General features: G+C 36.0%; 2 protein-coding genes across 7 annotated transcripts in view; one reads left to right on the top strand and one right to left on the bottom strand.

Annotated features, from left to right (window-relative positions):
• Positions 1-21203, bottom strand: part of TDRD3 (tudor domain containing 3) — a 165092-nt gene that overhangs the window by 37757 nt on the left and 106132 nt on the right. For all 6 annotated transcript variants that reach the window (XM_039247281.1, XM_039247278.1, XM_039247280.1 and 3 more), the window contains exon 11: positions 2865-3715. In XM_039247281.1, the coding sequence (XP_039103212.1) occupies positions 2865-3715 (851 nt within the window). The remainder of the gene's footprint in view (positions 1-2864; positions 3716-21203) is intronic.
• LOC120241894 (peroxisomal membrane protein PMP34-like) lies at positions 4013-12038 on the top strand. The gene is given in 4 exon segments (XM_039247277.1): positions 4013-4031; positions 6806-6857; positions 11155-11686; positions 11688-12038. Coding segments are annotated over 4 exon segments (954 nt in total).

Raw genomic sequence — 21203 nt, forward strand, 5'->3', positions numbered from 1 at the left:
CCTTAAATCTTCATCTTGGTTGGTCCAGAAAATTGGAAAGTTGCTTACTCTTGATAAAACATTTAAAAGTCATCTCTTAAATTAGGTGTTTTCAGAAGATAACTAATCCCATCTCTTTCAGAGGGCAAATACTGTTTATTTGTTTAATGGTGTAATATAGAGAGAGCCTACAGTCCCTCACTCTAAACTGAAAGTACATATCCAATTAAAATCAAAATAGTCACCTTAGAAGATCATCCAATTGTTCTAGGAATAAAAGCTCAAAACTTTGAGAATTGTTAGGTACTGTCTTTCACAAACTATCTGACATTACATTAAATATATTCAGGAAAGGCAACAGATTAACTCAGTGTTATTGCTTTTTTTTGAGACAATTACAGGTAAAAGTAAAGCTTTATTAATAATTTCATCAGGTGTTTGAAGAAATTAGGATAAAAGCATAGCCAGAACTATCTGATATACCCCAGACACCTGACTCTTAGCAGCTACTCAATTATGGTTTAGTCAATATTTGTTGAAGAACTTGTCTGTTAAGCCTAATAACTGAATATATGTAGCTTTGTTAATATTCTCTGTTGCTTTATTTGTTCCTACTCATTCATTTCTCTCTCTCTCTCTCTCTCCATTTTTAACTATGCCCTCTAATTTTTTATAGGATACCAAACATTGCAGATGAAATACTGAGGAGGTTTTAGAAAATGTTATTTTTCCCCAAAAAGGGGATTATATTTTCCTCTGACAGGTATACAGAGTATAAACAGGTATCTTTGAGTGTATAAATGGTTGGTTTTAGGCTGTATAATGGCTTATTTGTATTAGTTTTGCACTTACTTCCAGGGCATGATCCTTGTGGGATTTCAATGGAAATCATGAGTCATATACTAAGGCTTTCAAAAATTATTGAACTTTGAACTCCAATCATGTACGTTCTCTGCTCATCAACATTACCAACAATGTTAGACTGTCTGACAACAACAACAAAGCACTTTTCCATTATCATCTTAATTGAACTTTCACAGAAGCAGCCGACACAGGTGACCACTCATTCTCAGACAGACATTGTTAGCTCTATAAACCTACACTGATTTCCAACTACTTCACCTTTTCTTGCCTTTACTATGAGGGAGAAACAGCTAAACATAAGGAATCCCCCATTACCCAAATCAAATAGTTCCTGTATGCTGGAAAGTGAGTGGTCTGAGTTGTTAAGATTCAAGTCTGAGTATGAAGAACACTTGCACGTGTTTCCTAAGCCTTCCTAACAGCCAGAGAGTAGCCATGTGAAATAGTTCCAACCAATGAGATGGTTGATATTTCTGGAAAGGCTTTTGCTTTTTTGGAACTAAAAACAAAAAAACAAAAAACAAAAACAAAATCACAGCTGTCTCCCCCTCCTTCTAACCTTGAATGAACACTTGACAGTAGAGATGCTGCTTGTAGGCAGATACTATCTCACACTTATACAAAAACCTTAACAAGACTGTGCCATCATCTACCTATTCCACCCTATACTCCTCTCCTTGCTGCTCTCATTAGCAACATCTAACATCTTGCTTATGCCTCATTATTCACTGAACACAGTAGGGCCTAGTTCCTGATCCTTTTAAAAGATCCAATCACATTCCCTAACCTGAATTTCAGTTCCTTGAAAACTATAGTAAACTTTGCCTCTACTGCTCCATTTAGCCAAACACACACTCTCACGGGCACAGCCTTACTTTATGAACTGAAATTATTCTACTTATGAAATATTTCAAATATTTTTTTTCCTGGACCTGATCCTCACATCCATCCGGATCTCTCATACTATAGCTCCTTTTATCATCATCTTGCTGCTATCTCCAGTCCCCTACCACTCTACTTTTTTCCTAAATAAGTAAGCCCTTCAGAATTAACTCATTAACAGAGTCAACAAATAATTATGAAATCCCTATATTATGGGAAAAGCAGGGCTGCAGAAGAAAACCAGACAGAGATAGCCCTGCCTTCAAGAAACTCAAAATGATGGTAGAGGAAGGAGTCATCAATCCAAGAACCAAAACCAAAAATACAAATTGTAGTAAGTTTTAGAAAGTGAATAAGGCACTGACCGAGAAAGACAATAGTGTAGGAGGGAAGAGGGGCAGGTCAGAGAAGGCTTTTCCAGGAAGTGATGTTGGAGCCAAACTTTCAACGATGAGAACAGTTAGTAGAAAAGCATGTTGGGCAAAAGGGAAAATATGTGCAAAGGTCCTTCTCTCTGAGGGTCCCTTTTACCCCTTTCCTTTCCTGTTCTCTGTTGGTCTTCTCCCTCTCAGCCAGGCTCTTTTATCTGATTCACTGATAAATACTGAAATTCACTGATAAATACTGATATTCACTGATAAAAACACTAAAGAGTGTTTAAATTATTGGCTTAATAATGATCATTTATTGTTAGCTAAATAACCTTTCTGTTCTTATTTTTTAAGTAGGCTGATTGTATATTTTCTTCAGTTTAAATAAAACATGCAGAATTTAACTCTGTGCCACTCAACTCATTTTTTTCCTTGTGAATCAGTATAACTTTACTAGACAGTCCAGTTGATGATAAGTGAAATAACTGATCAACTCCACTCAATCACTTTTAAGTACTATTCCGATGGGCAATCTAAAATCAAACCTTACCTAACCAAATCTTATGAGACTGATTCTTCCTAAGCATACATATTGAATATTTTATTTTTCCTCTTTTATAAATTACATATCTATAAATCTGTTCAAAGACTTTAAGCAGGTACAGCCATAGAACAAAACTCATAGTCCCAAAGCAATGGCCTTCTACAGTCTCACTATACAGTGACATTTAATAATATCAGAATATGATAACTTTACCGCATGCATACCTTGTTGTCTTCCCAGTAAAGTGCAAAACATTCATCTCCAGGTTTCCACAATTTTGCATACTCCATAGGAATAGATGCTTCTAGTACTTTTTCTGGTTTAATTGGCCCAGATCTCCTTTTGGGCCCACTATTGTAAAATACTTTATCATCGTAGGGTGTAGCTGTGATGGGTCCTGCTGGCTTAATAGGTCCTACTCGCCTGCCCTTCAGTGGCATTTCTGTCTCTCCATTTGGAACACCAATAAAACTATTAGTTCGGACAGTATTCTGGAAGTCGGTATTTACATTAAAATGTTTTTCAATTTTTACACCACTGTAAGTTTCATTATTTATTGTTCGTGGTTTCCTGTCATAAAAATGATCAGGATTTGCTGTTTGGTGTTCTCTTTTCCCACGTTTTTGAATATTATAGTCAATGGATTCTTGAGAAAGTGGATTTTCTTTTGCCTCTGCATAGGACGGACCTTTTCCTGATCTGCTTTGCATAGAGTTATCCCTTTTCTTAAAAGCACCATCATTGTGCTGAGAGCTTAAAAGGTATGAAGTATCTTTAGTTCTGTCATATCTAGAATAGGGTCTCTCACACTTGATTCTCTCTTCAGCCCATGTTTCAGATCCTGAAGAAGTACTTGGTCTTTCAGAACCTCTGTTTCTAGGTAATCCACTGCCTTCTAAAACTGACTTTGAATTCTGGGGGTCTCTTTGAAAACGAGGAGGCTTTTCATTTCTTGGCTGTCTGGTATCATTTCGAGGCAGATACCGTGGTTGGTTATTATCTTTGACTCCATTTTGCTCAGTATTTGACAATCGGTGTTGTCCCTGATGAAGCTGCTGTGGTTGTGGCTTAGGTTCTGAAAAGGAGAAGTTATTACATGCATATTAAAATGAAGACTCTGCATTAATACTGAATTATTTAATTGGATGTAAATTTTAAAAATTATACAAAATAAAAAATACTGAATTATTTAAAAATACCTAAAAATTATTATATTAATACAAATTATCAAACTACTATTTTAACATTTTCCTCTACCTTCCCACCTCATTATCTTAATCCCTCTCTGCTTCCTTAGAGTTCTGTATGTCTAATGTAGTTTTCCTGGTCAGCCACATTAGTGAAGTAAAGTAATGATATGAACCATGAGAAAATGGTGAATAATTTGAAAGGTAATTTGTCTTTGTTCTTGAATATCTGCACTCTTATAACATAGTTATCTATATGTGCTGTTCTGGTTAATTTACTTCCCAAAGCATTAATGAAACAGAATTGCAAACTGCTAACCCAGAAGCTACTATAAAATTGCACAAGTACAACCTTTGCTCAACCCCTTCCTGAATCCCACTTCAAATATGTACAGTTATCATTGGCAGTCAAGTTCTAGCCCTTGCAAAAAATGTTACTCCTCAAACCTTTCTGCATCCGTAAGTGTTTAGATTACAAACAGATACCCTATTACAGAAAAGAATATTTTTTTTATTAAAAAATTACTTAGTAATTATGAGCAGGTACCACTTAGAAATATGGAAAAAAGCGTCAAAAATATGATTAAACACAATAGCACAGAGCATGTCAAACCAGAAGCCCAAGGCAGTAACATGGTAAATACATACTCATAGATAATTTAACAGCTGTATTTTTATTCTATTTCAATTTGTGACATGCCATTTACACTTTCTTCCTTCACTGTTTAACAGAGCATGTCTATAACCTTATTACCAAACATATTGACTGGTCTTTGGTGTACACGTCTTGTTCCTCTTATCATACACAAGGGTTACAATATTTCTCAACAGTGGCACTACTGACATTTTGGGTGAGACTGTTTCTTGCAACGTAAGAAAATTAACCTTTCTGATCTCCAGGTCTAAATGCCAAAGAATCAAAGCATCCTCCCTAGTTACTGTGACAAACAAAACTGTCCCCACACATTTTCAAACACCCACTGGAGGCAAAAGGTACCAGGTAGAACATCTCAAACAACAGGGATAAAGAGAAGACCTTTAAAAGTTCCTGAGTGACAAAACAAGTCACAGTAAAAATCAAGACTCAAACTGGCAAGAAACTTCTCAACAGAACCACTGAAAGCTAAAACCAATCTAATAGGCTTTAAATTAAAGGAAAATTATTTCCTAAGTACAATTCTATATCCAGCCAAATCACTCATTAATTCTGACAAAGATTACATGTTTTCAAATATGCAAGATCTCAAATAATAGCCAAGACTATTTACAGAGACATTTTTTAAAAATCACTTTTTCCCGGGGCGCCTGGGTGGCTCAGTCAGTTGAGCACCTGACTTCGGCTCAGGTCATGATCTCACAGTTCGTGGGTTTGAGCCCCGCATCGAGCTTGGTGCTGATGATAGCACGGAGTCTGCTTCGGATTCTCTGTCTCCCTCCCACCTTCTCTGCCCCTCCCCAGCTTGTACTCGCTCTCTAAGATAAATAAATAAACATTAAAAAAATCACCTTTTCCCAAAGTTTGCTTTATAAATATAATACAACTATCTTATTTTTAACAATGGTAGTCGATATTAAGTGCTTCTTTAGAGAGGAGAAAAATGGTCAACTTCGGTTTCTGCTGGCATTATTACCCAGGAATGAAGACTTAGGAAAGCAAGAACAGTGAACAGAAGCAGGACACAAATGAGCAGTTTCAGCAGGAAGCATGTTCCAGTCATCATTAGACAATAAAAACAGCAGTTGCCTCTTGCTGACTACCTGCTATGTACTAAGCATGACACACTAGCATTTCACACACATTATCAGTAGCCCCCACACTTATCTTAAGATACAGTGTTATGAGACTTATTTAATAGAGAGAGGTCCCTTACACAGTGAGTTGAAGACAATTTTCAGCTTCCAAAATAAGTCAAATAAAAGGTATTTTATTTGCTGTTAATTAGGTTTAAATACATATTTAAGAAGCATTTTGGATGTACTATTATTACTAATAGATTTTTCTTAGATTATTCCAGTTAGGACCACCAACATCTATGGTGGTCAGGAAGTACACATAACTTGGGTCATCACGAGAGTAACTAAGTGGTCTGTACTAGAGACAGGGATCTGGGTAACCATGTACACACAATATGGGAGAATTTGATTTCAATTCCTCTAAAAGAAAAAAAAAGGATTTCCATATTTATTTAACTGATGATGTACACTAGAGTAAAAAATAAAATGAGTAATTTATTATATATGTTTATTACATACATATTATAATATATTTCATATAAATATACTTCATTTCTATTATTATGTTGAGATAATACTGTGAGGGAAGAATCTATTGAAAATTATTTTTTTAATAGTGGGGTGCCTGGGTGCTCGGTGGCTCAGTCACTTAAACATCTGACCCTTGATTTTGGCTCAGGTCACGATCTCATGGTTCATGAGATTGAGCCCCGCATCAGCCTCCACACTGACAGGAGGACCCCTGGTTGGGACTCTCTCTCTGTGCCCCTCCTTACTCTCATCCCCACGTGAGTGTGTGCATGCACTCTCTCTCTCTCTAAGTAAATAAATGTTTAAACATTAAAATAAAATAAAAATTCCCCTTAGAAATAAACAATTTATTTATTTTTTAAATGTTATATTTATTTTTGAGAGAGAGAGAGACAGCGTGAGTAGAGGAGGGTCAGAGAGAGAGGGAGACACATAATCCAAAACAGGCTCCGGCTCTGAGCTGTCAGCACAGAGCCCAATGTGGGGCTTGAACCCATGAACCATGAGATCATGACCTTAGCTGAAGTTGGATGCTCAACCGACTGAGCCACCCAGGCACCCCAGAAATAAACTATTTAAGTAAGACAGAATATACAGTTGTGCTTTTGAAAGAACATAGTTTTTACATACATTCATTTTTTTCAAAAATCAAAAAACAGTAAGCCAAGAAAGGAAGATCCTTAAATGTTTCATCATTCTTGAATTCCCTTAAGCCCAAGATCTTTTGTCCTACGTTGTTATGGAAGGAAGTCAGATACAGAACAGGTATTTTGAAACTGAGCTAACCTATTAAATAAATAAATAACAGATTATGCTCAATTGCTAAATTGTGGCAAATGTGATTTTAAATATATTAAGAAATACCCCAAATTAAACAGAAAGCTCCTCAGTTCTCTACTCAGGGTCTACTTGTTTTCTGCCACATTCTCCAGAGGGCATGATGATTTCAAACCACCGCAAATACTACTCAGCACTACAGGCCAGGTCTACAATCACTCTAATAATAAATATACCAAGATACTTTTCTGTATGGGCAGCTGAATAAAATGTAGGGTTTTTGGTGAGGACCTGAAGAAGAAACATGAAACAAAAACATAAATAGAAATAGGTAATATTTAGTATTTAATTGGGAAAAAAAGGCTATTAGTAAAAATAAAGAAAAAGTCATTACAAAATAGATGAAACTGTAAAAATATCTAAAAATACAAAGTGATATCTTTTTTTTTAAGTAAGCTCCACACCCAACATAGGGCTTAAACTCATGATTCTGAGATTGAGAGTCACATGCTCCACTGACTGAGCCTGTGAGGCACCCTTTAAAGATCAAAGTTATAAAAGCTCATATGAAGGATGGTGTCTGCTGGCTCAGTTGGTTAAGTGTCCAACTCTTGATTTCGGCTCAGATCATGATCTCGTGGTTGGTGGGATCAAACCCTCCATTAGACTCTGCACAGACAGTGCAGAGTCTGTTTGGGATTCTCTTTCTCTCCCTCTCTCTCTGACCCACCCTCATGTAAGCTCTTTCTCTTTCTCACTCTCTCTCGCTCTCAAATAAAAATAAAATAAAATTGATAAAAAAAGCTCATATGAAAAAACTAGTAAAATATTGCTGTATGAGTTCAGTCTGACTTATGATAAAATGTTCCTGTTATACCAGATTATGAGTTTCAATTGTATATTTATAATTGATTACAATGTTTTGCATTTCCATGATTTGGAAGGCAAGCATCATTAAAAAATTTTATTAGTTGCCACAAATCATTTGGCTTGTTACATAAGAATGTGCTGAATTGATTAGGCATCTTAAACTAATTAGTATTTCTTTGCTGAATATTCAGTTTGCAGTCACAGTTGTACCTACATTTTATAATAGAAAATCAGGTACATTTTTTTTTCCCAAGATGATTCTTCAATTTATTCTGAGACATCTACCAGAAGAGGAAGTGACTTAATATTTATTTACATTTTACTATGTGCCTAACAACTCTACTTTGAAGTTCTTTTGCCTACATTATTTCATGTAATTCTCATAACCACTCTGAAGGGCAACATTATCTTTATTTTACAAAAAGAAGCAAAGAAGGCTAGAAGCTAGAAAATGTTGGTGCCAGAATTTAAACTCAAATCTAACTGAAGCTACTGTTTTCCACTATGCCAAGCTGCTTGCCTAGAGAAACAAAACAGAATGCAACCAACAACATGTTAGTTACAATTTTATCACCTACATCTGTTCATTTCTGGTGAAATGCAGAAATCACAGAGGCTCTTTCCCAATCCCTGTGGGGCTGAAAAAATAAATTTGGATACTAGGAAACTTTGGGTACCACCAGAATCCTGACTGAAATTAATAATCTCTTTCCATTAATGCAGAAAAAAGCCCTGAAGCCCCTAGTAACAGTTGGACTGATACTTAGAATCTCACAAACTGACACTCTGAGAACCAAGTGTGTGGGTACACCCCCTGAAGAAGGGCTGTCTGGGCTGCCCCACAGCTCTGCCAATGAACAGTTGTGTAACCTTAGATACGATATAGCTTTTCTGAGCCTCACCTTTAAGATATGGGATAAGAATAGAGCCTACCTCAAAGGATTAACTAAATACATGCAAAGTACAATATTTGGCTTTAATAAGCACTCAGTAAATGTGAGCTGTCACTGTTATTATTATGATTGCTATCAGCATTATAACTATGCATGCAAATTTAAACAACTCTTGGATGGTAAGATGCTTCCGTATTTACCCTTCTCCCCTACCACAATCCCCTAACCCTTAGTTACGATCCTTACCTCACTTTATTTTTTGTTTGCATTTGGTTTTTTCTTATGCTTATTTTTGGAAATAGGGCAGAAAGAATGCTTTAGTAAAAACTTTACTGTCAAGTTATAGAAGTCACATTGTAGAGAAAATTTAGATCAGAAAATCAAAATCTTACTTTAATACTGTTTTCTACTTAAAATATTATAAACATTCTCTAGATAAAATTTCTTTTATATATCCTTTAAAATGTTTCTATATTAGAAAATACTAAGAAATATTTTAAAAAGTAAAAATTAACTCACATACTATCATAAAAAATACATATAGAATAAAAGTACTACCTTCTGGCTACCCAATTCCACCTCTAGGGATGGCCACTGTTAACATTTCAGAAATTATTCTCCCTTTTAATATAAGTCACATAGATATACCTATACACATTTTTAAATTTTAAACAAAAAAAGCAGACTCGCCTACATCTCATAAGTTGTTGTATACTTTTTTTTAACGTTTATTTTTGAGAGACAGCAAGAGAGACAGAGAGAGAAAGAGAGAGAGTGCAACAGAGCATGAGTGGGGAAGGGGCAGAGAGAAAGGGAGACACAGAATCCAAAGCAGGCTCTAGGCTCCGAGCTGTCAGCACAGAGCCCGATGTGAGGCTTGAACCCACAAACTGTGAGATCATGACCTGAGCCAAAGCTGTATGCTTAACTGACTAACCCACCCAGGTGCCCCACAGCCATACACTGTTTCAATCAACTGTATATCATGGCCATATTTCCACATCAGTGCCCAGAGGTATCTCATTCTTGTTGATATTACATGTTTTTTTTAAAGGAGGGTAGTTTAAATATTATTAAGTATTAACCAAATTAAGGATGGAGTGTAATTTTTACTTGGCATTGTTTTTTCCAGTGCCTAGCTACAATAGTCAGGCAAACAGATGGTATTCGGTAAGTATTTGATAAAAGAAAAATTCAGATACTAAAAGCAATGGGCATGGAACAAGTTTCCAAGTTTAAAACCATTACCTGTTTAACACTGTCACCTGGGCTCAGTTAAGGGGGCAATACTGAAATAGAAATATACTTTCTTGTCTTATTTTCTATATGAAATGTTTTCATCAAAGCACATTGGGACAGAGTTAGATTGAGTTCAAGTGATTATAGAGAAAGACTGCACAACGTAACATATAAACACTGAGCTCAAGCCAAATAAATTAATTTTCCCACTTCTGAGTGATGCATCTTTAATAAAGTCACAAAAAGCCCCAGTTTCTTCATCTGGAAAGTATGGATAATTATACTTATTACAAGATTATGATAAAGAATCAATTAGAAAATATTTGTGAAATTGCTTTTCTCATGGCCCATATAGGGCCTTTGGAATTAGATTGACAACTGAAATCAAGTCCCAGTCCTACCCTTAAGCAGCTTGGAGCAATGCTACCTACCTACGTCCATCATTGAGTTACTCAGGACTACAGTTAGCGATCTCTTCACTATCTTAGAAAGTGGCAGTGAGACTCCTAAACGCTCTATCCGGTGCTGCTTTACGTATAATGGGGAGAAGCAAATAACAAATAAGTCAACAAACTAATACCACAGCTTAAAATTGTGAAAAAGACAAAGAGAGAAATATATAGACTTTTATATAAAACTTAGGGAGAGCATTTCTCTGATGAAGCAGTGCTTCAGATGTGCCCTGAAGAGTGAGAAGCAATGCACTGAAAGTCCAGAAGAGTGGTCCAAGGAGCAGGAGCAGCACACACAAAGTCTTGGCTGGAAGCTTGCTTCATGGAGTTCATGTGCTCCTAAAAAAAATCCTTGCAGGCCCAATTTTAGGTAAAAACACAATCACTGGTAATTATCAGTTGCAAGGGGCGGAACGGTTTTATATATAGCAATATCCCAAAATTGATGTCCCTTATGCCAAACAAAAACAGCAAATCCCAGAAAAAAAGATACAAAAGTGACCATTAGTGACTGGACATGGCATTTCCTTTTGTTACTCAAAGATGTAATTTTTAAAATTTTCATGATATTTTCTCATAATTGTGACAAATGTTAAGCCTAAGACTAAGCTCACAAAAAACATATTCATGAAAATCTGTGTTCACAGAATTAATCCTTTAGTATCGTAAATCCTCTTCAAAAACAGAGAGAGAAAAGTCCATGAAAAAAGGGGGCATGATGCATAAAATCACTGCTGCTGTAAACGAACAGATAGAACACTGAGAAAACACAATGTGCACCCACAATACAAGTGCTGCCCGAACAACAAGTCAGGTCCCAGGAACGTGAAGGTACTTGGACGAGACCCAAGGGGGAAGTGTCACAGCGATGACCGTATTCTTTCCCTTGGATACAGCTCGACTCCGACTTCAAGTTGATGAGAAAAGAAAGTCCAAAACTACACACATGGTGCTCCTGGAGATCATTAAGGAAGAAGGCCTCTTGGCACCATATCGAGGGTGGTTTCCAGTTATCTCCAGTCTGTGCTGCTCCAATTTTGTTTATTTCTACACTTTTAATAGTCTCAAGGCAGTCTGGGTCAAAGGTCAACGTTCTACTACTGGAAAAGATTTAGTAGTTGCATTTGTTGCAGGTGTGGTGAATGTTTTGCTAACAACCCCACTCTGGGTGGTAAACACCAGACTGAAGTTGCAAGGGGCAAAATTTAGAAATGAAGACATTGTACCAACCAACTACCAAGGTATTATTGATGCTTTTCACCAGATCATTCGAGATGAAGGAATCTTGGCTTTATGGAATGGCACATTTCCTTCCTTGCTATTGGTCTTCAATCCTGTCATCCAGTTCATGTTCTATGAAGGTTTTAAAATGGCAACTTCTAAAGAAATGAATGAAGCTTTCTTCTTTGGATGTGTTCATCATTTGGGCACTATCCAAAGCAATTGCTACCACAGTCACCTATCCCATGCAGACGGTACAGTCCATTCTGAGGTTTGGAGGTCACAGACTAAACCCAGAAAACAGAACACTGGGGAGTCTTTGGAATGTTCTCTATCTTCTTCACCAACGAGTAAAGCGTTTTGGAATAATGGGACTCTACAAAGGTCTTGAAGCCAAACTGCTGCAGACAGTCCTCACCGCTGCTCTCATGTTCCTTGTTTATGAGGCTGCTACCTTCACAGTTATGGGGCTGAAGAGTGTGTGCAAGCACTGAGACACCTCACCCCGCCAGGTGCAGGAAGATGCTCAAGATGTGCACTTCCTTCTGTGTGAAGGAAAGTGATTCTCCTTTTACTCTTGGCCACCTGCTCCGTGAGTTTTACCCTCATTGGCTGGAAAAGCATCTAAGGGTAAACATGGAATAGAGCCAGCTGGACCTGTTGACAACTTAATTTTTATGATGGTGGGTTGAATTTTGTTGGGGAGGTTGGTCTAATGGTCATGTGAAAAAAAAACATTGAAAACGTAAAAATGAAAGTTTGTGGTATCTGTTGTTTTTCTTAAGGGGAATGGACTGTTGCTTTCATGTGTTATCTTTTCCAGTTAAAATGTTTCTTAAACTTACCAGCTGTTCTTTTTCCCTGAGCCCACAGGTTCTAGGTACACATTTAATGCCATGTAACCCTCCTCATAGACTTTTGTATATCTTAATCTTGGTATTTTCCTCACTAAACATGTTATGATTGTGCCACAGGCATGACTTTATTTCTGTTGAGCTTTTTTCCTCCTCAAGGAAAGGTGTCGTCTTTAGAACATGAGCTATTTATTTTGTGGGAGAAATGAAAACAGTTCATCCCAAATGATTCTCTCATGAACTATTTGTAAACATCACTTATTCATTAGTACTTGATGTAATTAAAAAATAATTATTTAAAAAAACAAAACAAAACAATACAAGTGCTGCCCATTTCCAGTCCTGTTCAAAAGGTAGGCAGAGCCCAAGCCGATCCTCACAGGTACAACAGAAAACCAAAGGTTTATAGTTTGGGGAGTACATTAGGATTCCTCATATAGTTAAATGACCAAATGAGCTTAGCACAGGGTACAACTATAATAACAACCCCAGCTTGCAAATACGGAAGGCGGAGAAGCTAAACCAAGGGCACACATGGAACTGGGGTAGAACCGGGGTTAACCAAGCACTCAGGTTCCAGACTCTACTATTAACTTCCCTGCTATACACGCTCAACAAGAATACCATTTTATGGTAGTAGCATTAAGTCATTAATAACCGGGAGTCATTTTCATTATTTCCTCACAGAACACAGGTTAGGATTACCATAAAATATTTTTGCCAGGGTAAAAAAAAAAAAAAAAAAAAAGCATTTTCATGGTAGTAGCATTAAGTCATTAATAACCGGGAGTCATTTTCATTATTTCCTCACAGACACCAGGTTGGATTAACCATAAAATATTTTTGCAAGGATAAAAAAAAAAAAAAAAAAAAAGCATTATCTATACAGGTCAATTCATTAAAATACATATATTTAACTTAGCTGATTTCCTTCTTTTTCTTCTTTATAAACAAATTGCAGCAATATAGCTTCATCACAAATTTCGTACGTAAAATATGCCACTGGATTAATTTAATTTTTCTTTTACCTCTAAACACATTAAACACAAAGTTTGTGATGTCCTCTTTAGAGAGCTTTTCTAGCCACAGTTTGGCCTTTTCTTCATCAGTAACTAACAGATACTCAAAAACAGAGTTTTGCTTCGTGGTGAATGAGAAAAGTCTTGTTCTGACTTTTTAAGTTTATTTGTTTTGAGAGAGAGAGAAAGAGAGTCCGCAAGGCAGCAGGCTTGAACTCATGAACTCATGAGATCATGACCTGAGCTGAAATCAAGAGTTAGACACTTAACTGGGCACCCAGTCAGTTGACAACACCTATTGATTGTTTTCAATGTATTTTGATCATGCATGCCTGTGTGCCTGCACAGTGCCCGGATGTATCCCAGGAGGCTTCCTTCTGGCTTCTCCTCAGATCTCAGTTTAGACTGCACTTTTTGTGGGAGGTCCTTCTCCTTCAGCCCCACAGACAACAACTAACTCTAATACCAAATAAGCACAGCCAGTCATACTTCCGTGTTTCTTATCAAGCTCACACTGGATTATTTCATCTTCCTAGCATATCCTGGACATATAAGAACACAAGAATTTTTTTTTTTTAATTTTTTTTTTTAACGTTTTATTTATTTCTAGGAGAGAGAGAGAGAGAGAGACAGCGTGAGCAGGGGAGGGTCAGAGAGAGAGGGAGTCACAGACTGAAACAGGCTCCAGGCTCTGAGCTGGCAGTCAGCACAGAGCCCGACGCGGGGCTCGAACCCACGATCCGCGAGATCATGACCTAAGCGAAAGTCGGACGCTTAACCGACTAAGCCACCCAGGCGCCCCAGAACACAAGAATTTTTTTAATCCAACATGGCACTGCAGCCTTACTATCATCCCCATACTACTCATTGCCATTGGTGCCTTTTGTTCAGTTGTTCATTAGTGGAGTTGGGTGAGTCACGTAATGTCCTCCTGGTTGATAACTGGGAGTTTATATAAGAGATGCTAAACGTGTGAGTCAAAAGCCACTTAGAAATAACAAAGTATATTATTTCTGCTTTAACTCAAAGATCAATGTGTACTATGAAAACTACACTGGAAACATCAACTAAAATGTCACTTATTATCAAACTTGTAAAAACTCAAAGGATGATGTGTCAGAACAATTAAAACTCTCATACAGGAAACATCTGTCAAGTGTAAGAAACTAAACTTAACTTGTGTGATCTTTTCTTCCAAGCTGATTAATATTTTCCGAGATTGGGAGTATAATAATTTTAGACTCCACATTATCTTTGTAACACATATCTTGCAAATTTCACAGAAAACTACAGCAAAACAAAAATGAGACCTCTTACAATTTGAAGCCAAAATATGCTAGTGACATTTAAAAGTACTTTATTTTTAGGGGCAAAAAAGAAATGAAAATAGGAGAATTTTTATAAAGAAAAAGCAAAGCAATCAGCTAGCATACAATTTTTAAAAAGCCACAGTACCCCACTACAACAGGTTACCTACTGATACAGAAAATGATTCAGGTAAAATGGCTGAAACTACTGACAGTAATCCTCCAACAAGTGAAACAAAACAAACATAAATCATTAAAAGTATTTGTTACAAAAAGATGGTTTCAACTGATTAGTACATGAACTCATATCATAACTGAAGCATAACACTTTCTAATATTGCTAGGCCTATATTTCAGCTATTTTATACATAATTTTTTATCTCAAAATTCTCAACTAATTTACTCAATGATACAAATAAGGGCTTTTTGTGGAAAATATCTTTAGATGTTGTGTATATTCTATAATAATCACAAAACTTTTTAGCTCTGAAAATTAGTCCATCAGCCCAAAATTTGCGTACTTTTTGTTTCCTCGATAAAAAAAATACTGTTCTCTACAAATTTATTCTGTATAAGTTCCGATATAGATTACAGAATACAAGACCAAGGACTACGTTTTATACCTTGTAGTACATATAAATACAGGTACTTATTAAATGATTACGTTTTCCAAATACTGTAAAAATAAAATATAAACTTTTAAAAATATTATGTGATAGGCAGGAAGAGAAATCACCCATCATCTCAAGCATTTAGTTTAACTGCTTGATCCTATATTAAATATGTTTTTTCTTACCATTCTCTTCAAAATAATCATGTTCATGCCCATATAATATTTACTTGCTGGATATCCAACAGCTTATCTTCCTACTCTACCACTTCACTATTTTTTTTTTAATTTTTTTAATGTTTTTATTTATTTCTAGGAGAGAGAGAGACAGCGTGAGCAGGGGAGGGTCAGAGAGAGAGGGAATCACAGACTCTGAAACAGGCTCCAGGATCTGAGCTGGCAGTCAGCACAGAGCCCGACGTGGGGCTCGAAACCACGAACGCGAGATCATGACCCAAGCAAAAGTCAGACGCTTAACCGACTAAGCCACCCAGGCGCCCCTCTACCACTTCACTATTTTTGCCAAGGTCTTCAATCAGTGGTGTGCTGGAGCCAACATGAATGTTGTAGAAGAACTAACACTAAATTTTCAGAAAATCTGGAAACTGATTGTTAAACTATTGACAGTCTGAGTTCAGCCACTGTAAATATTGACACCACAGAAATGAGGAAAAGCTAAGACATGGACATTCCCTCACTGCTACCTCTTCTCCCACGCCTGCTGTGAAACATTCACCTGTACTCTAGTGGTGCTATGTAAGCTCGAAGGACCCTTTCCATCTTACGTGTCACTCACTCTCATACTCCCCCTTCTTTGGCAAAGCTGCTTTCTCAGTTTCCTTTGCTGGCTCCTCCACCTCTACTTGATCTCTAAATTTAATTGCTTGCTTGATGTCCCTCCTTCATTTGTAAAAATTGGCATATCTTAAGATTAAACTCTTGATTGCCCCCCCCCCCCCAAAGTCCAATGTATGTTTAGAAATGGAGCATGGTAGACAGAATTCTGAGATGGGAATCAGACAGACAACGGTTCAAATTCCAGATCTTTAGTTCTTATGGGTAAGATGTTTTATTTCTAAGTGTACAACTTATCTGTCAAATGGAAATAACAATGTATCTTTTGTATTTGCAGATGATTAAATGATTTATGAATTAACAGTATGCAAAGCACCTAGAACAGTTCCTACCACATAGCAGATGCTCAATAATGGCATATATTTTATTTTATGGTCAATAAATGCTTAAATGAATGGACCATTAATTGAGGAATAGGAAAACAAAAGAATGGCAAAAATGAAAAGGAGGCTCATTTATTCTAGTATTCTGAGCAAAGCTATATCTCTTCTATAGATCTAAGCACCAAAGAAAATTAATCATATACCACTGATAGCATGGTTAACAAATATAAAAAGTATATGCCAATTTGATTTCTGTACATTTGTCTGAAAAAATAATCATCGATATGTAAATTTAACTATTTTAGCTAACTAAATTTAACTAAAAGACCATTTTGGCAGGTTACTGTTAAAGCAAAATTTGGAAACATTCAAATTACTGACAACATTAATGGAATTATAATTGATTACTATGAAGCCATTAAAAATTATGTGACAGAATTATACAATTACATAAATATAGGGTTATAGTTTATTGTTAGGGCAATAAGCAGGTTATGTAAGTAAGATCTCAAACAGAAACAAAACAGAATATGGTGATGAGATCAGGGGCCACTTTCCTTTTCTTTTGTTAACTATATTTTTAATTTTTTCTAAATTTATCAGGTAACACAGATACAACAGGAAATAATACACTTCTGTGGTACATCATCAAGAAAGTTGCTAACCTCAAGACTTAGTTTCTATTCTTAAAATGCCCTTCTAAGACATGCTTTAAAAAGTACATTTCAAACTTATGGTAAGCTAATTATAACCAACTTTCTATATATTTCCTTTAAAATTCTTCACCAAAATTATCCCTATATCCATGTACAATTTTTTCTATATAATTATTAACTTCAAATAACTTCTAAATTTACATTCATAATCAGGACATTGCATGTGCAGCACTGTGGAATATTTTCACAGTATTTTCACTTCAGAATTCCACAGATTACATGAGACATAAGACACTTTGTTATAGAATAGGTTTTGTATTAGATGATTTTGAATATTACTCTGACAATGAAAAGAGATCATAGAATATTTTAAGCAATGGGGTAGTAGGATTAAATTTGTGTTCTGAAAGATCACTGACCATAATATGGAGAATGGAATGATAAAGTTCTACAAAGAGTCAGTAGCAGGTTTTGAGGGCCTGGAGTAGGTAGTGGGGATGGAGATGAGGAGGTGATGAGGGAAGGAGGCTGATGCTGCTATTGCTCATGAAGATGATGGTAGTGGTGATGGTGGAAGAACTACCATTATATGGAGGTTTAAGTGCCAAGCACTGTGCTTAGCACTTTATGTGCCTTATCTAATTTCATATTCTCAACAACCCTAAACGTAAGTGCTGTTATTATTTCCCCATTTCCCAATAAAAATGTTAAGGTTTAAGAGGTTACGTAACCTTCCCAAAGACACACAACTAATAAATATAAAAGTGATTTAACTTAGTAGGAGAATCAGTTGTATTTATCTATCCCAGCATCTTGTCCAATTCTCTCCTTCTTTTGGTAATAGAACCCTGCTTTCAGGGAGTAGGTAGCAGTGGGAACTACTCCTTCCTCCTTATACATAATATTGGTGAAATCAATTATACCAATTAATCAATTAGGACGTCCTGAGCTTTCCTGACTAAGGGAACAGAAAGCCTTTTTCTCAATGAACTTCTAGGTATGAGGACCATTTCCTTGTTTCCGTCAAATATTTTTTTATTACTTTTTTCTCCTAACTGACACCAATGGTTGTAAGAGCTCATTTCTGCAAGTCTCTTTAGGTTTCTGTCCTAGCCACTCCACATACAACAATGCCAATATCATTGGTGGAACTCAGTTGAGCCTGGGTAACCAATAATTATATGATGAAAAGTAATTATCTTTTCCTCTAAAATATTTACTTCAAAAATTGAGTCTTTTTACCTGCCTATCTTTATATGTCATTTTGCCACCTTATATATTAGCCTTACGTTACACCTGGAGGTACCTGGGTCAATCATTGCTACCACATGGAGACAAGTCTGCCAACATCCAAAAAAAAAAGCAGAATTCAGAGACAGAATGATTCTTCCAGTTATTGAGCCAAACAATCCCTTTTTTGCTTATTTGTGTTTCTGTGGTTTACATCTTAAAGCAAACTAATTTAGAAGTTGGTGCCAGAAAATAGGGTGATATAAGTGACGGAACCTCAAACATAAAACTTGTTTAGCAAAAAAAAGAGTGCAGGGTAGTTAGTGAGAGTCTCCACATCCCCTAACACGAAGTTGGAACTCCTCACTGTGGTAAAACTGGAGTCTACGGTCTTGAAACTGAGACCACTTGACTAAGGAAGCTGATGCTTTTAGAGAAAGTGGTAAAAGGTGTTGGTTACTTCTTACTGCCTTCACTATGCCCTATAAGACAGACACATCTGGCAAGTTTGAAAGTAGAAGGGACAAGGCTAGAATTAGATATGAGGTGCTTTTCTCAATTATTACCAATAAGCCAAAAAAGCAGAATCAGATAACTATGCTTCTTGAGGAATTACAGAACTCTATGAACATTTATAAATGTTGGATGAGCTCTTCGTTCTTATATTTGTTAAATTTACATCTTATCCTTTTCATAAAAATATCTCTACTTGAATGTTCTTCATATTTTTCAAAGCGTTTACTCAGCATATGACTATGTTATATTCTTTATTCTGCTATCTAAACTTCTGATGCAAAATATGAAGAAATAAAATTGATTAACATATAGACTAGGCTATACAAAAGAGGGAATAGTAGATACATAGAAATGTAAGAGAGTTACTTTGTCCACTAGTCTCACAATGTCTTTTGTTCCCCATTCAGAACAAATTAAGGTTATCTTGGTCTTATTCAGATGTAGAAAGTTAAAACAGTAAAGTTATTGTCTCAAGGTATTCCTACTCTCATCTCTGGCCAACCTAATCTTCCATAATAATCCAAAGAATCAAACCTATTCTTTCTGTCTCAAGTTGAAATTTAAAATACATATTCCCAATGGACATTGATTTAAGTGGTAGTTATGTATCACAGGTGATATATTGATAAAGTATACGATGACACAAAAATTGATTTTTGAAAGTTGGCTTGATAATCTAGCCACCAATTATAATGTCTAGTTTGTAAAACCAAATTTAAAAAAATCTATATACAAGAGCCTTTTGGAAAATGACCTTATCACAAACTGATCAATTAAATCTTCCCAAGTTGACATCAAGTCATTACATATCACAGAGAAACACTTTAATTAGTGATTACTCTCAGAAAACAAAGTAATCCAACTTCATTTTTTTCAGAATACTGATAAAAATGTCAATTAGAATTATGTTTGATTCCAATTTAAAGATACAACAAGAAGTTAATGTTAAGAAAAATATCTCTAAGTACATGTGATGATCAATGACCTTTGATGGAAGTTTTAAAAAATTAGAATAAAAAAATGATAGCACCCTTTTAGACAAAAATATATGATATAATATGAAAGTAGAGGTGTTACTAACCTGCCTTAAATTTGTCAGTAATTCATTCTTAAAGGATGGATTTTTTTTTCCCCATGAACCTGACACATTACACAGAATCTGATATGATAATAAGAAGTCCATCCAGGTCGACATTTATTTACTCAGTTAAAAGACAATTTCTAGGGTACTAACATTAAACAAAATCCTCAGACAGCTCATATGATACAAAACATAGAAGCAAAAAAGATTTGATTATTCAATGAAACTAGAAACAAAAATGTAAAAACCTCAGCTATATGTATCACTGAATCATGATTATTTCTTTATAATCAGTCTGGGACTGTAACAGACCCAGATAATGACACCAATGTTTTGGACATTAAAACTGTAAGATCTTAATGTTTTTTATTAGCTGTCCGTAGGCATTCAACCATGAAACCTTATGGAGACTGCATCCTGAAAAGCCTTCTAGATTTTCTTTAGGAAAATGGCCAATGTTTTCTCCCATCAAAGACGAGTTAATTTTAGAACATAGATTTATGGAACAATGACCAAATTCTGAGAGAAGACCAATGTAGAGATTCAATTTTATGAAAGTAAAAAGTTATGTTAGGTTTTATTTCCAATTTAAAAACCCCATAAAACCATAAAATGAGCAGAAAAACAATTCAGTTGTTTGCCTCATCCATTTATTTTACTATGAACCCCAGTTCACCTAAGAAAACTGTGGTGGTACTGAGCGAGTTTAATGAGATAAAGAGTAACAGTGAGGGCAACCACACAGAGCATTCACATCTATTCTGTCACCTTCATTGGAATAGCATTACATGAAGGCAGAGCCAGGACAATATAAGAAACATCTACAAGCACAATAATCGTCCGTATATATACACATCATTTTATTGTCCAGCTGTTTGTGGTCATGTGTTATGATCAATCTCTTATGAATGATGTCAACATCATCAAAGAAAAAATTTAGGGTCAGAAGAGTTGCTACTGACAGAACCAGCCTCTGGTCAGACAAACATTTAAAACATATTAAACTGGGGCGCCTGGGTGGCTCAGTTGGTTAAGCATCCAACTTCAGCTCAGGTCATGATCTCACAGTTTGTGGGTTCGAGCCTCCCATCAGACTCTGCTGACAGCTCAGAGTCTGGAGCCTGTTTCAGATTCTGTGTCTCCCTCTCTCTCTGATCCTCCCCTGTTCACGCTGTCTCTCTCTCTCAGAAATAAATAAAACATTTTAA

Source organism: Hyaena hyaena, unplaced genomic scaffold, assembly GCF_003009895.1.
Source record: "Hyaena hyaena isolate Hyena2069 unplaced genomic scaffold, ASM300989v1 scaffold_293, whole genome shotgun sequence".
In the NCBI taxonomy this organism is placed as follows: Eukaryota; Metazoa; Chordata; class Mammalia; order Carnivora; family Hyaenidae; genus Hyaena; species Hyaena hyaena.